This window comes from Anoplolepis gracilipes, chromosome 12 (assembly GCF_047496725.1).
Source record: "Anoplolepis gracilipes chromosome 12, ASM4749672v1, whole genome shotgun sequence".
Lineage (NCBI taxonomy): Eukaryota > Metazoa > Arthropoda > Insecta > Hymenoptera > Formicidae > Anoplolepis > Anoplolepis gracilipes.
In genome coordinates, this window is record NC_132981.1 from 9,094,555 (window position 1) to 9,110,508 (window position 15,954).

At 29.4% G+C, this 15,954-nt stretch overlaps 2 protein-coding genes across 3 annotated transcripts; both read right to left on the reverse strand.

The window, feature by feature from the left end:
- Window positions 1-251: 251 nt before the first annotated feature.
- LOC140671562 (inactive CLIP domain-containing serine protease A28) lies at window positions 252-3,672 on the reverse strand. Its single transcript, XM_072902943.1, has 6 exons — window positions 3,326-3,672; window positions 2,135-2,940; window positions 1,569-1,731; window positions 1,112-1,383; window positions 818-1,035; window positions 252-443 (listed from the first exon to the last, which is right to left on the reverse strand). The coding sequence occupies exons 1-6, from the start codon at window positions 3,670-3,672 to the stop codon at window positions 327-329; spliced, it is 1,923 nt and encodes a 640-aa protein (XP_072759044.1). The 3' UTR covers window positions 252-326.
- A 1,430-nt stretch (window positions 3,673-5,102) lies between these two features.
- Window positions 5,103-14,676, reverse strand: Nanos (RNA-binding protein nanos). 2 transcript variants are annotated; one of them, XM_072902948.1, is made up of 4 exons: window positions 14,378-14,676; window positions 11,225-11,447; window positions 10,150-10,296; window positions 5,103-9,448 (listed from the first exon to the last, which is right to left on the reverse strand). In XM_072902948.1, exons 1-4 carry the CDS (start codon window positions 14,493-14,495, stop codon window positions 9,436-9,438), a joined length of 501 nt encoding a protein of 166 aa, XP_072759049.1. In that variant the 5' UTR covers window positions 14,496-14,676; the 3' UTR covers window positions 5,103-9,435. The 2 variants fall into 2 exon arrangements, with proteins under 2 accessions (XP_072759049.1, XP_072759048.1); XM_072902947.1 differs by having other exon boundaries at window positions 5,103-9,511; window positions 14,378-14,674.
- Window positions 14,677-15,954: the final 1,278 nt, after the last annotated feature.

Sequence of the window (15,954 nt, forward strand, 5' to 3'; positions counted from 1 at the left end):
GTATTAGTTTTTTATATTTTTTTTCTATATATTTCCTATAATTTATTTTTTTTTATTTTTGAAGATTAATTACACAAATGCACAATTACTTATATTACGCAAATATATGATGTTTATTAACTTTATATGCTGAATAATAATTTATAATTACTTCACAATGGAAAGCATACATATATACATAATATGTTTCAATATTTTACTAACAAAAGTATTGTATAATACATTTTATAATTATAATTCACGTGAACGACATAAAAAGATTATGGCTGTATGTAAAAAGCACATGGCAATTATTGAACTAAAAATATTAAACATTCTACGCGTCACTATGCGCCAAAAGTCGCGAGCTGTTGATCTATCCATTGACGATGTTGTGATGTGCTGGCATACACCGCAGGAACGTCAGACATCCCACAACCAATACCCCACGATACAATGCCAGCCTGAAATATAAATTTATATTTATATGCACAGACGTATACTATATTATATCATATTTCTTATATCTTTCAATATAAAAATGTGTCTACGGATTCAATTTAATTTTGGATATAATTAAAAAATATAATAAACAAAATCAATAATAGATATAAATAGTAAGTAAATAAGAATTGAAATAATAACTAAACAAAATATAAAACTGTTATTAATTAAACATATAATTTAAAAAAAGTTTAAAAATTTAAAGCTGTTAGTATGTAGAATATAATATGTTTGCAGAAAAACTTTAAAACTTTTCAAAAGAATTTAAAAGGAATTAAAATTTTAAGAATTTAATTTTTTAAAAGGAAGCATTCCATATTGATTTCTGACTTACTTGAAAAAATTGTCCTGTAGTAGCTTGACAAATAAGAGGTCCACCGCCGTCACCGCGGCACGTGTCTCTGTTCGCTTCGCCACCCGCGCAGATAAATGATCCGTGTAATTGAAAATATTGACCCAATTTCGTATTTCGTAAACGCGTCTGACAAACTGTTTGATCGACGATAGGAAGCTCGACCTTTCGAAGCTCGGCCTGATATTTCCCTTCTGATCCTAAAGCATGATTTTGCAAATGAATGCTAAATCGGAGAAAATAGTAACGTATCTGCAAAATTCACTTGAAGCTTACCAAATGAATTGCTACCCCATCCTATTCCATAGCACTTGCTCCCGGCCGGGAAGACGATACCTTGTTCAGGAAGGCAAATCGGCCAGACATTCGCGCTGTACACGACTGATTTTTCCAAAATAAGAACAGCTACATCGTGAAATAGTCCACCGCTATAGTAAGACGGATGCATAGCTATCCTGAGAATATTCGCTTCTTGAATAGGCAATGGTTGAACGTTAGTTTCTATGTCCCATTGACCGAAGCGTGCCATTAAATTTTCAGGTTTCTTACTGTTAAAAAATTAACGAAAGAAAAATGTGTATCGATCGATTAAATCACCACACAAGTTGAAAAAATATTTCAAAAAGCTAAAACGCGCGACGTGTTTCTTAGATATCTTTCTGACGACTTTTTTCGCCTTTAATTTAGAACGCAATATAATACATGTTTTAAATAATAATTTAATAAAACATACTTTACAACGCAATGGGCAGCAGTGATGATAGCCGCGTTATTTATCATCGAAGCACCGCATTGGAAAACGTAAGAATCGCCGGTCGTAGACTTTGTGAGAAGCGCAACCATCCACGGAAATTCAGCGAAATAAGTCTTCCCGGAATCAGCGGGAGCAGGCTGAGCTGTTGTTAGCAATTGCTATTATTATCTTTCGAATAAAATTTATATCAGCTTTAAATTAGTTTTCATAGAATTGAAAGATAGCTTGAATTAAATGTGTATCGGTTTCAATCGCTTAAACATTGCAGAAAATGCTTGAATAAATTTAAATGGAACTAAATATGATTATCGATGCATAGATATTAATTAAAGAGTGCGATATAATAATAACTAGTATAAACGTATTGGTTCTTGTTTGAAGTTTTTTTCATAGTATGCAAAAATAATTGATCTCATACTAATAAAAATTCCTACGCTCTATATTTAAATTTATTTTTAATCATTGAAGTCGTAAGCTTTCATTCATACTTTACATAATGGTTTCATATATTATGTTTCACGAAAATATAGCAAGTTTATACTTACGCGGCGCGTAACTGTTGTTCTGTATACCACAAGTGATATCCGAAGACAAATGATCGGATCGTCCGACAACGAGATCTCTGGAGGAAACACCGCGAAGATTTTGAAGATTGATTCCTACCAGTTTACAGCACACTTGATCCGCCGACGAACAAGCCGTGAATCTTGGGTCGATTATACCTAGACCATCCGGCTTTATCACGTTTCCCTCGGAACACAACCAGGTTTTCACGCAATAACAAGCCTGCGGAGTACCCGGATTCTTCAATGGACCGAGCAGATCCGTAATTGACGAGATGGATGGGCTAGGTTGACAGGACAGCACAGTCGCCAGCGCACAGACATTTCCTCCCGACAAAACCTGGGAAAACCTAGGATCTATCCCGTTGATGATCGTGCAAGTGAAACACTGAATAATATTGTTGCACACGAAGCACAGCAGCCTCTGGCCAGGTGTCGTCGTCGTCGACGGTACCGTGGTCGTCGGAGGCATTGTTGTTGGTGACTGTGTCGTGGTGGCCAATATTCTGCAGCAGACTTGATTGGCAATTGGACACAGACCGTACTGTTGTCGTGGATTTATTACATCCTCGCCGAAAATGGTGACTATTCCGTTGGGATCACACAGTGATATCTCCACGCAAATGCAATTCGGAAGTACGGTAGGAATCGGTGATGCGGTCGGGAAAATTATCGGTGGTGATGTTGAAGGAGTAGTCGAAGTTGTTGGAGGTGCTGTTGTAGGAGGAGGTATCGTGACATTTTGCAAGTAGCAACAGATCTCGAAAATTCCAGGACATATCCCAATGCTGCGACACAGTTATCAATTATTTACAATACATCTTGAATTCTAGATCAATAATCGATTCTAATTTAAAACTAGTTTACCTAACAATGTATAGAGTAAGAGTATAGAATGTAATATAAAAGTATATAAAATTTAATTTTATGGAGAATTTTTAAAAAATAAAATTTCGAATTAATTGAAAAAATTATAAAATATAAAATTTTAATTAAATCTTAATAGAGAGAATAAGGCCAAATAAAAAGAGTATATAAAATAAAATTAAATAAAGTTAAAATTGAATTAAGATTAGATAAAAATAATAAACTGGGCTAAATAGATAATTAAAATTTATTAATATTACAACTAGCAAATAATATCAATTAATCAATAAATTTTTACCAACTCACCGAGAATCGATTATCCCTGTACCATCAGTGATAACAGTCTGATTACTATCGCACAAATAGAACGGTACACAAATGCAATTTCTAGGCGATGGAGCAATGGTAGTAGTTGTAGTAGTAGTAGTAGTGGTGGTAGTAGTGTCAATCTTATCTAGTTTCTGGTACTGGACGTTGTTGAGTTTGTGTTTGAGGTGCAAAAAAAATATAGGCGAAGAGTCGATGAATGACACCGTATTTCGATTTTGAGGGAAGATGACATTTCCCACGCGAATCAATTGAACCGGTCTTTCAATCTGAACGGGTTCGCGGTTCGTATTTTTCGAAAATGCGATGTCGATCATCATCATCATCATCATCATCATCGCAACGACAATAACGTTCACTAGCACGTAGAATCGTGACATGATGATGAGTCGTTACTATCCACTGGCTCGCGATCTATTGAACGATTTTTAACGCGAACGCGCATTTATGTATGCAGGATGTGCTAGTGTTTCCCGGTTTATGGGGAATCAGATGCAGATATGACGCTAATAGCATTACTATCTTTTGTTACACGACCAATTTTAAAAGGTAAAATATAATAGCGACGCGTCTCATATTACCAGATTTTAAAATACAAAAAAAGAGAGGAAGTATGTTAAAACAAATAACATATAGAATCATAAAAAATAAAATAAAATACATTTTTTTATAATAAATTTATTTATATAAATCATGTATAGGAAATAAATTATATACACAAAACATATATGGACTGTGTGTTACACACTCACACACATATGTATTATATATAAGTATATATAATATACATGTACTATATATATATTATATGTAATATATATGTATCATACACATATAATGTATTGTACATATATAATTTTGTCAGATAAAAAATATTAAAAATGTTAAACTTCGATAAATTTAATTATTAATTAACTTGCATGAATGGCAAAAATATTTAATAACAATTATATAACATAATAGGAAATTTGTTATTCCAAAAAGCAAATCTTACCAATTAATCAACAATTAAATTAATCAAAGTGACTTTAAATAATATAACGAAAATATCAAAAGATATTCTATTTATACCAAATATATAAGAGAAAATAATATTACTTAACACAAAAATAATAAAATAATTTCATGAACAAATAACATTATTACAGATCGGAGTATAAATGCAAAATTGAATATTAATGTTCACAATTTAAATAATATAATTCTATAGTATGCGAAGGACGAATCGTTTGACCAGACGAATACAAAGGATGTGACCTACTTAGCAGACACTAAAAGTAGTAACTGGTAAAAATTTTACGAATATTAATCATATAATTTATGAATATTAATACGTATATTAATGAATATAAATTGCATTTTAAATAATTAAAACTTTATAGAATAAGAATAAAAATTAAATTTTACAACAAAAATATGCGTTTGACTGATTTATAAGCGATTTAAAATGTATCTATAGATCAGTATAACTTATTTGGAAAATATTTATATTAATTATATTTATATTAATACTGAATATTTATACTGATATGTTTATATATACGTTTTACCGCTTATATACGTGCAAGACAGATCCGTGAAAGATATATAGTCACGCAATATTTAATGATTTATCTCTCAACTCTTATACGAAAAGAACAAAGTCACACACAGATCCCCGATAAATTTTGCAACGTTCGATAACTCATTATATATTATTGAATATATAATCTAAAAAGAGAGCGATACCATGATAAAAAGTAAATAAATAAATAAATAGTAAGTAAATAGTCTTTTATTCAAATGCATATATATATAATTTTTTTTTTCTATAAATTCATTATTAACCATAATACAATTTTGTACAAATATACTTAAATTACACATAATAATAAACTGGAAATAATAATTATCCTTAATACAATGGCGAGATGAGTATAATATGCGCAAGACTAATCTTAAAATATAAACGACTATAAAAATAAGGCATGTCCAGAGTGCACAAGATTTATTCCAAACAAGTGGAAATTTAATAGTGAGAGGTACAAAAATAAAAAATAAAAATCCAAAAAAGTTTAATTGCACCAATTAGAAAATTCGTATTTTTTAATAACATCTGTATCGTTCGGATTATGTGCTCGCAAGCAAAAAACGCTTAATCGGAGAAGCCTCGCGATCAATGTCGGAGACAACAAAATAATTATTTGTACAATTCTGTAAAACGTGCAACTGGACGTTAATTATTGTAAATTGCCTGGAATTATGAAATTTTTCAATTTCCTGCCTATGTATATGAAATTTATGTCTTACTGCTTTAATCGTTATCACCTGTTATTAATTACAAGAATGTCACTGTACGGTTTCAGATTATAAAGTCATCTCGCGTTCTCTGAAATCAGTTGGTATATTATAACGGCACTGTATATAGAAATTGCGCATATAATCTAATCCTAAACTTCGGCAACATATGCCATAAGGTACAAGGCGCATCATATCTTACAAGAGTAAGAACTTATTCGCACTATTAAATAGTACACCTTATACGTAAAAGTTACAAAAGTGTTTTTATATACACTCCAAAATCGTAGAAATATAATATTTAGTATATATTATTAATTTCTAATAGGAACAAATTCGTAATATCGTAATTTCTAGTATGAACAATTCTTACACATAAAATATCTTATACACTAATAATTTAATTTTCGGCAAAAACAAAATTGGAAGTATTTATTTGCACTGTCCTTAATATTCGAGTGCTTTATTTTATTTTTTTTCTTTTCCAGCTAATATTAAATCTTTAAAACATTCCAATCCCTGAAAAAAAGCTGTTATTTAAAGATGATACATAATACTGTGAACTTATCTTTTCCTCTATTAAAGTAATTATTTATACATTCTACAAAATAAATGTTTATATAAATAAAATTCTTAATACTATTAAAGCTGATTAATAGAACATGAATTCTTTTGAAGATGTATTATATTGAAAGGATTGAAATGTCTTGAGGAACATAAATAATAACTTCGTAATTAATAACTTCTAAATATTTCGTGATGTAATATATTAAATATCATAAACTAAATTTGCAACATTAATTATTGGCTGTTTTTATCTGATAAAATTAATCTGGCGCATATAGCGCTGAATTAACTCAATTTACTGTATGTGTACACACATACACAAATGTATCTTATATATATTTTACATATATGTTAACATCTTACTGTACGAGTAACAAAAAATAGGAAAGCTTCGAACTTAAATTTCAACATTAAGTATTAAGCTGTAACAATAACTGAAATTTATCTAACGGAAAAGTTATAAAAAGAATATCAGAAAAAAAATTGATATTTTTTTCGTGAAAACTTCTCCACGAATTCGCATACATATTGATAAACTTTCCAAAATTATTAAAAATGAGAAAACGGATATAGGATTTATATGTATATTTATATATCAAACAGAAAATAAATATAAAGATTTATTATATTTGTTGATGCGATAAAAAGATAAAACAGACAGAATAGTTGATTGATTTATTTTTCAATTATGTATATTTTTGTTTTTTTTCTCGAAAAAATGTTCAAATTGTTAAAACTTTTTTTAACAAATTTTGTTTTTAATTATTTTAAAAAGTTTATCGATATGTAATTACGCGCTAAGAAAATATGAAAGCGTGTCCTTTCGTGAATTTTTAAGAATTATTGGAAAGAAGCGTCGACTGCAAAAAAGCATGCGCCTTCTACGAACTGTCAAACCTTCAAAGTAAAAGCGTACATATAAACATGAAGAAGTACTGTTTCGGTAACAGCTTTTGTTTTGACGGCCTTGACAAGATCGTAGCGAGACTAACAGTGACAACAGTTCCAATATTCTCTGGATATAATAACACGTACAATACACAGAATTGAGAATAGAGCGTTTTGTAACCAAGTGATAAAGCAAAATAAATAAAATAATCACGAAAATATATTTAGATATATATAACTTTTGAGAGAATTATTTTTACAATTATTAGAATATTGCTACAGATTTTTGATATCACGCAAAGGACACGCTTCCGCACACATACAAAAACATAGACCGATTGCGATGATAATTCATAATACATAAAATATACATCTTGTAACGCTGTAAGATGTATAAATTAATATCATTGTTCACATGATGCTCGTATAAAAGCATCGATCATTTTCTTATTATCTATTCAACATTTGTTTCATATTTTCGAAATGCACATTTCAATTTCATTTGTCGTAAAAACATATTTGAAATACGCATATATAACAGTTCTCTTTTATCATATATTATAATTATACTATGTATGTATTAAACTGTGTATGTGTCTCATCCAACTTATAATCGTAAAATTATAAAACTAAATATCTCATAAGGCACATAGTTATCATCACAACGTTTGATTGAAAAAAAAGGAAGAAAACAATGAATAATATTTTGAAAATTAATCGGTAATATTACGATTAAGTAATATTGATTCAACTATTAACGATAAATTATGATGCAAATTATGATAAATTATATAATCGTAGAAACGTTCTACTGAACGTCGCATAATGAAAAATAAATTAAAATAAATTAAAATAAAGACATACGTTATTTTCGATTACAATAATATGGAATCAATTATATAGATTAGAAGGCAAGGGAAAGTATTTAAAGAAAGTAAGAAGACTAATATAGAAAGAGAGGTATAATATTGAAATATTTAAGGCTATATATAAGATCTATTTTTTAAAAGATCACATTATTCTTATCATTTCGAAGTCGAGAGAAATGTACTTATTTGGACATGTGTAAAGAATAAATTCTATGTAAAATTATCGTCCAAATATATTCAAGTCATCCTATTGCATTTTGCACAATTTTTTTTTTTTTTTAGTTGAATCATAATTCAATGAAATACGCGCTCGAAAATGTCAAGTTGCAAAATTAAAGAAAGCGCCACATCTTCGTCAAGTCTTCATATACGTTCAAAATATCTAACGTATTTTTTATATGTCACGCTAAATCATATTGACATCATTTAATTTTTTTCATATTTGAGGCAAGAAAAAAAACAGCAGTAGAAATATATATGACACATTAGAATGTAAATGACGAATTCAAAAAAAGAATCATAAAATATATAAAAATATATTCATAATTTGTAACGCTTACTTGAAATACGATGAAGTCATATATACGTATATCTAAATTTTACAGATTATGAACTTATGTTTTTCGTATGAATTCTTCAAATACTTATATCTAGGATCTTTGGGGAAAAAACCTTGCGTAATTTTGTTATAAATCTAACTGCTTGAAAGAAATTATCACAAAAGTCGCACACGCGCATAGAGATATGTATATTGAAATATAAACTTATGAATTAAGAGGTTTTCTTTATAATTATTGTAAAAACAGCTTCTTTCCTTGCATGTTCTTACACGAGTCTTTCAATGTGACTTGGTATGTTATCGACAGACCAACAGGCATATTTCCTTAGGATATTTAATATCTTAAAAAAATATCTGTATATTCGTCGTATAACATATTGTGTCATTGAATTCTAAATACCTCTACTGCTTAAGAAAATATCGCAAAAGTATATTGCGCGCGTGTAAAAAAATTACGTTTAATCTTAAAATCACGACGCGTCGCGAAATTGATGTATGTCGCTGAATCTATCCGATCACGCGATTCTCAAAATACGTATAAACTTTTTCTCGCCCTGAATCGAAGTTTGTTTTATCAGCGTAGTTTTTATCATTACATTAAGAATTATGACATGGTATGAAGTATATTACAAACAGGAAGAATGCGAGAGAAGTAGTATAATAAATGCAGGGACAATGCGGAAGAATGACGTAAAACTATAAGATCACGTCTCGATCTCAATTTAAAATCTTTCAGCATATTCGCGAGAATGCGAGATCACGTCGAAGTGTCAATATTCGTCTGTATAGACGAGTGTAAATGTCAAGTACAAAAGTATATAAGAGAAATCTAAGAATCTAGATTATTTTATCAATTTCTTGCCATTTGGACACATATGTGAGAATAGCCTCTGTTAGCAGTCGATGTGTACTTTAAGAACGCCCGCTTCTTATTCCTTCCTACTAAAAATCTCTCGCTTAGATATTGTTACTTCGTGAGATATTTGTCAAGCGTGGGCGATGGAACTACGAAATAAAAAAATTATGTCTTCTTTTTATTCTTTAATTTAAAAATAATGATTATTAATAAATTAGGACCTCAAAATGAATTTTATATAAAAATGACACACAGGGTATTTTTTCTCATATATAATACACGCATTCATGAATTTCCACACATCAGCTTTCAATATCTAGATATATGTTATATTTTTTATAGCTCTCTTCTACATTATGTGAAGCAAAGGACGGTAACGCAAGTATTATTTTTTAAATTTTACTGCAACGTATTCCAAAATATTTATACTTATTTTATAGCAAGTGTGTAATTTTATTGTGCATAAACAAGAGGAAGAAAACTGTATACAAATAATTTTTATATAAATTTTATAAAATATATAAAGGAAGGGATTATATTCTCATTGGAATTATAATAAAAGAATATATCATACTCAACTTAATAGATTATTACAATTTTTTAAAAATATATTGGAACATTTTTTATGTCCATTATTATTTATTTACAATTTATATCAAAATCGACCAACAAGAATTTAATTTCGATATTTTTTCTCTGAAAAGATTGTTATCTGTAACTTTAAAAAAAAAGTTACTTAAAAATAAAAAAATGTTCCATCGCCCGCATAGAAAATGTCATATCTTACTTGCTGCGACGTTTTCCCGTAGAGTTTCTGAGCAACTTGAAGGTATTTGGCATGCTCATTCCCCAGGGATTGTAAGGGCCCTTTGGACAGTATTTAACTGTGTGTGCTATATCGCCGCTTGCGCCGCAGATCGGACAAGTATAAGCCCTGTTAATAAAAACTCTTGGTTTTTTGCATATAAAAGAAAAAAAACATCCCAAATATATCATACTATTAGAAAAATATTTTGAAAAAAGCTCTGACACACAAAGACTTAAAGCACAATATTTATGACGGGAATATTTGTAACACATAAAATAAATGTCAATCTATTTCCCTCTTTTTAATTAAGTAAACATATTTATTGTTAGAAAAAAATAGTAATTTCACACGTACAGAATAGATGTAGAAAAATGATTTTCTTTTTATATATACTCAGTGTCTTTTTTATGCATGCGCATCATATTCTCATTTATAAATATTAATTATCTATTTAAATGTAAGACGATCATTTCAATCGTATCGTTAAACTCTCTTACGATATCATCTGACTATATATTTTATCATTTACATGAAATCTGTTTTAATTTATTCAGAAGTGTGCATGAACAAAAAAAATTGCAATATCGTAACCGTAAAATAAATTTCTTATTCTGAAATTCGTGAAAAAAAAATTTTGTCTATATGGCCGTAACATTAATGTACCGAAAACTTTGAGTGACGCATTTAGGAGACAATCAATTGTCACTTGTGGAAAATAAAAAAGAGCGAAAGTTACAATAGAAAATAATGAATTGATTTATTAGACCTAAATGTGAACTTAACTAAACAGGCACGTATTTATACAAATTAAATTTAGAGAACAGAAAAAGGGAAAATATACATTTTTTTCTCTTTTTTTTTTTTTTTTTTTTTTTTTTGCAATGCATCAATAACGTTTTACTTTTTACCAAAAAATGTTTCGTCTCTGCTGTCAGATGTGCCTTTATGCAATATATCTATGGGACGTATTTTCAAAAACAAAAACTTTGTGTATTTTAGAAGATTTTTTCGAAGATTCAAACTGTTCGATACTTTAAACGTTATTAAATTATACCTGAGAACAGGACATATGACACGTCCGTCGAGATCTTTTAACAAGTGTTTCCGATAGTATGACTCTTCTTCTCCGTTATTTCTGCAAAAAACACATTCCGTTGGTAAGGGTTTTTTGTTCTTCTTTCGTCGTGGCATATTCTGTCTCGTTACATCTATATCGAGGTCTGGACAATACTCGTAGTCCCGGCCATTATGTCGAAATTCTTCCATTACTTCTTCAACTATAATAAAGATCAATAAAATTGTTTAAAAAATAAAAAAAATACTAAATTAATTAGATATAAATAAGAACAAGAAGTATAAGTTAGAAATGTTTTCCTCACGAAAATATTTCTCTTTAAACAATAAAATGTCCTTTAATTTGACATATTAAGTCCTAAAATATTGATAATGTCTATGATCCTAAAATCTACGCCATTTTGTTCGAATTTTTTTCGACCAATACCGCCCCAGGATTAAAAGATAAAATCTTTGCGTAAGCATATAAATTAAATTATTATTATTATTATTAGAAATTTGCCTTCTTAATTTCATCATAAGCTGTCCCCGTAACAAATAATGTTTATGAAAGTATCGGTATGTAAAATATGTCATCTCTTCTACGTTCATTATCAAAAACGATGAATTTGAATTCGTCAAAATCTATAATCTATTTTTTAAATTTAGTATCCTGAATAATATTGAAAGTTTAAAAAAATAAAATTATATCACGATTCACAATCGCTTTCGACATAACTGCAATACTAGAGATCAAAGATCGATTCTTAATAAACGAATGAGATAATTTGTGTATGAAAAAGAAAATAAAATGTAAATTTATCTTTTTCCTTTTTCTCGTTTCGAACCAGAGCAGAGTTTCGAGCTGTTTTCTATGATGCAAGCAGAAACGAATGTAACTCGATATCGGCCTGTTGATTTGTAAACACGCACGGCCTTTTTCTCAGACCGAAAGCCTTCTAAATATTATTTTCAACGACAAATCCGTCATCGGGAATCGGTATCGAGAAATAAACACATCCTTGCACGCAACTTCAATCGGACTTTTGTCTCGTTGTCGGTGAAATAAAAGGTATTCGCCAGTACCGGCGATCTATGTTCACAAAGAGTACCGCGATCGCAAGTCACAAAAGACACACACATGCGAGATGCGATAAAAGATTAGTCGGCGTAACCAGAGATTACAATCGGCGTATAATTGTGTGTCGCGGCAACGATCAACAATAAAGCAATATTCGGCTATAAGAAAAATGGCTCACTTACTGGCTCACTCTAGAATAAAGAATCATAATCGAGACAATCGTAGTTTCGAAAATTTTTAGGAAAATAAACTGTTCAACAGACTAGAAAACAATCAAGAAATGAACTAAAAAGACTTGAAAATCGGAAAGTAGACATTCTTCCAGTATAAAAACTAATCGCAATCAAAATATCATAGTATAACCGTGAACGGACTTATTCGTGTAAAAATTAAAAAATTGGAAATAAAATATTTTTCATATACAAAGCTGTTTTCGGAAACATTGATTTTGAAAATTAATAAAATATTGACTCCTTTTTTTTAAGTTTAAATAATCCATAAAAGCTTTGTTTTTTTAATATATTATTGATTTCATCTCAACAACAGCTATGAAAAAACATGTACAAATAAAGATATAATATTTCACAAAATATGAAAAAATAAAAATCTTGATATATCTACATATTTTTTATTAATTTAAATTATTTCAAATTGTTTGAAATTATTTCAAGTAAAATCTTTCCATATCTTTATAATTTTTATATTTATTTTTATAATTAAAATGGAATCTCCATAAATTTTTTATTATTTATGTATTAGTGACTTCTTCGAGACGAGTTCGATAGTATAGGTACCTATTTAAATAGAAAAAAACTGACGCATCAAAATTTAATGCGATTGTTAAGTTGATGATAAATCACAGGTAACACAAGTGAAGTAACGTATATTTTTAACCAGCCACAAAGGAGGAATTTACTATTACAACAAAGCCTAAATTATTTTTTATGATATATAAGAAAAATTTAATTCTTAAATTTTTTATATCGTTGAATTTATTACACCCATTATCCACTTATTACGTGAAAAAATTTGCAGATTTTAGAAAAAAAAATCTTTAATTTGAGATTACTCTTAAAAATTTCCATCTCCAACTAACGAACCAAGACTACTGCCTACCTTTTATTTATAATTTTTTTACATAAACTTTCACAGAATTATATACTGATGACATTTGACATCGTCAAATCCAACCGTAAGTCTTATGAATGATACGCACAGTTTTTAATTACAGAAGATTTATATTCAACGTTTCAAAAGGAAACTACACGTATGCATTTCTCCAATTAAACAAAAAAAAAACTTAAAAAATAAAATAAAAAAAATATTTATTTGCATCAGATGATTTTCTAAAAACCTTAATATTCTAAATTTCTTCTAAACATCTTTAGACGTACTTTCAAATGTAATGTTTGGATATTATTTTATTTGAAAATGTTATGTATATATATGTATATATATATATATATATAATCTCTTTTTAATATATAAATGTATGTTTTCTTTTTATAACTGTGTCCTCTTTCGTATTTTCTGCATAATCGCATCATTATACAAGTTTTAAACGAAAAAAAAGATATAAAAAGATGCAACGAAAAAATTTTTAAAAAATTCGTGCAACACAGTAAAAACGTTATAAAAATGTTCGTTATAAAACGTTATAAAAATTACAGGTACGTTTTTCTTTGAATTCTTTTTTTCTGACCAGGGTCATAAAATACCATAAAAGTAATTATAGTTGACTCTTTCCTTCTAGTTATTCTCTCTTTTCTTAAAAAAAAAAGTCTGAAAATAATATTTGAGATAAGACTAATGTGAATTTTCTTTCTCACACTAAGAATATAAGTATAAAAAGAAAATCCGCTTACTCCGCAGAGATTAATTAGTAATTAATAGATAGATCATAGATAGCGTTAAGTATGTGTCATAACATTAAAATAGTTATGACAAAAGGGATTATAAAATCAATTTAGAAGATTGTAAACGTTCTTAAATCCCATTAATAATAGCACAGATATTTAGCAAATGCACATATATAAATAATAGAGAGATCGCCAATAATAAAATACAACATACCATTCGGCTGTGGCCTTCTGCTTATGGCGATGTCGAATAGCCGTCTTATTTCTTCGTCCAAACTGGGATTAAACGGGAATAAAGAATTTTCCTGCACTGTTGGCAACATGACGCACATGATCTGTTAATATGCTACGACAATTCGTAGCCGATTTTTTTGCGCGGTACTTTAATAAATTTTCGTATTTCTCGCGGACGGATTAGTTTCGGCGAGGCGAGCAAAGACAGAACAACCGACGTCGGCGACTTTCTATCCGCTACTGACACCGATACCGAAGACACTGGGGATGATGTGCGTCGCCTCGAGTCGTGTATCCCCTACTCACAGTCGAGTGGTGGGAGAGACGAGAGAGACTCTTCTCTCGTGCTCGGCGTATCAGCGGCCAGCGGCAAGCTCGAACGTTGGAAAATGTTGCGGCGAAGAAAAAGGGACGGTACAAATCAAAACCGCCGATTCGACGTTTTGTTTGTTACGTGACCTCGCCGCGATAAAAGCATTTCGGCGTTTCCTGGAAAAAGAAGTCAGCGGCGAATATGCGTGCCAGGTCGGCTGGCATGCGATGATGATCGATCAGACGAACCTTGACGACAAAGCGAATGTATTACATGAATATTTTTATTCGTTACTTTCCTTACATTTATAATCTCAGACAAAATACATTCTATAATATAGGATACAATACGTTAGATTAGATTTCCATCTTTCAACTTTATTATCATTCAATCATGCTTTGCATCGATCGAATACGAGAATGATATTTTACTTTTAAACGCAAACAAAATTTTCTAGTTTAAATAATTTATAAATTTTTTTTTTTTTTTTTATTTTTTTTTATTACAATCTTGTCATTGTCTGATTGTGAAATGAAAGACAAAATTAGAAAGATGATTCACTCATAGATATTGTCATATAGATACGTTTATTTTTGTTCAGTGAGTTCATTATTATTTATTTGTATTGTTTAGGCGTAGTTATCAAAACGTGTGTATGATACTATATTCGGAGAAACAAGTTAGTGAATAGGAAGAAAAGAGGAAAGACTCGTTAAATTTGAATCTTGTTTTCGTGTGTAACGCAATGAAAGAGTAATGTGATAGTTAAAATCAATATTCTACTTTTTCGAAGATAATAGATACATTTTGAAAAAAATATTAGCTATTGCGTTACTCTTTTTTAGCAAACGCAGGCGCAAATGTACATTTAATTATACCATATAATCACATTAATTAATCAATTACACAAGTAATCACACGTACATTTGTAAGACATTTTTTTAATAAAATAATACAGAAGAAATTTTTTTTCATCAAAAATTTTGTTATTGAAATAGGTACTTTTTTTTTAATTTTCAAAAAAACCATAGAGAAGAAGGGGGAAGGAATTAAAAAGAATCAGATGATTTCACTAATCTTCATCTTTATTATTACTGTGTAAATATGTAGGCACTGAACAAATAATGTTTCATAATTTGTTTACAAACATTTACACTTACTGATCTTCGTCTTTTGTTCAATCAATGAATATTCTTCGCGAGATAACAGCCCTCGAATAGCGTTCGGCTATACAAGGCTGTCTA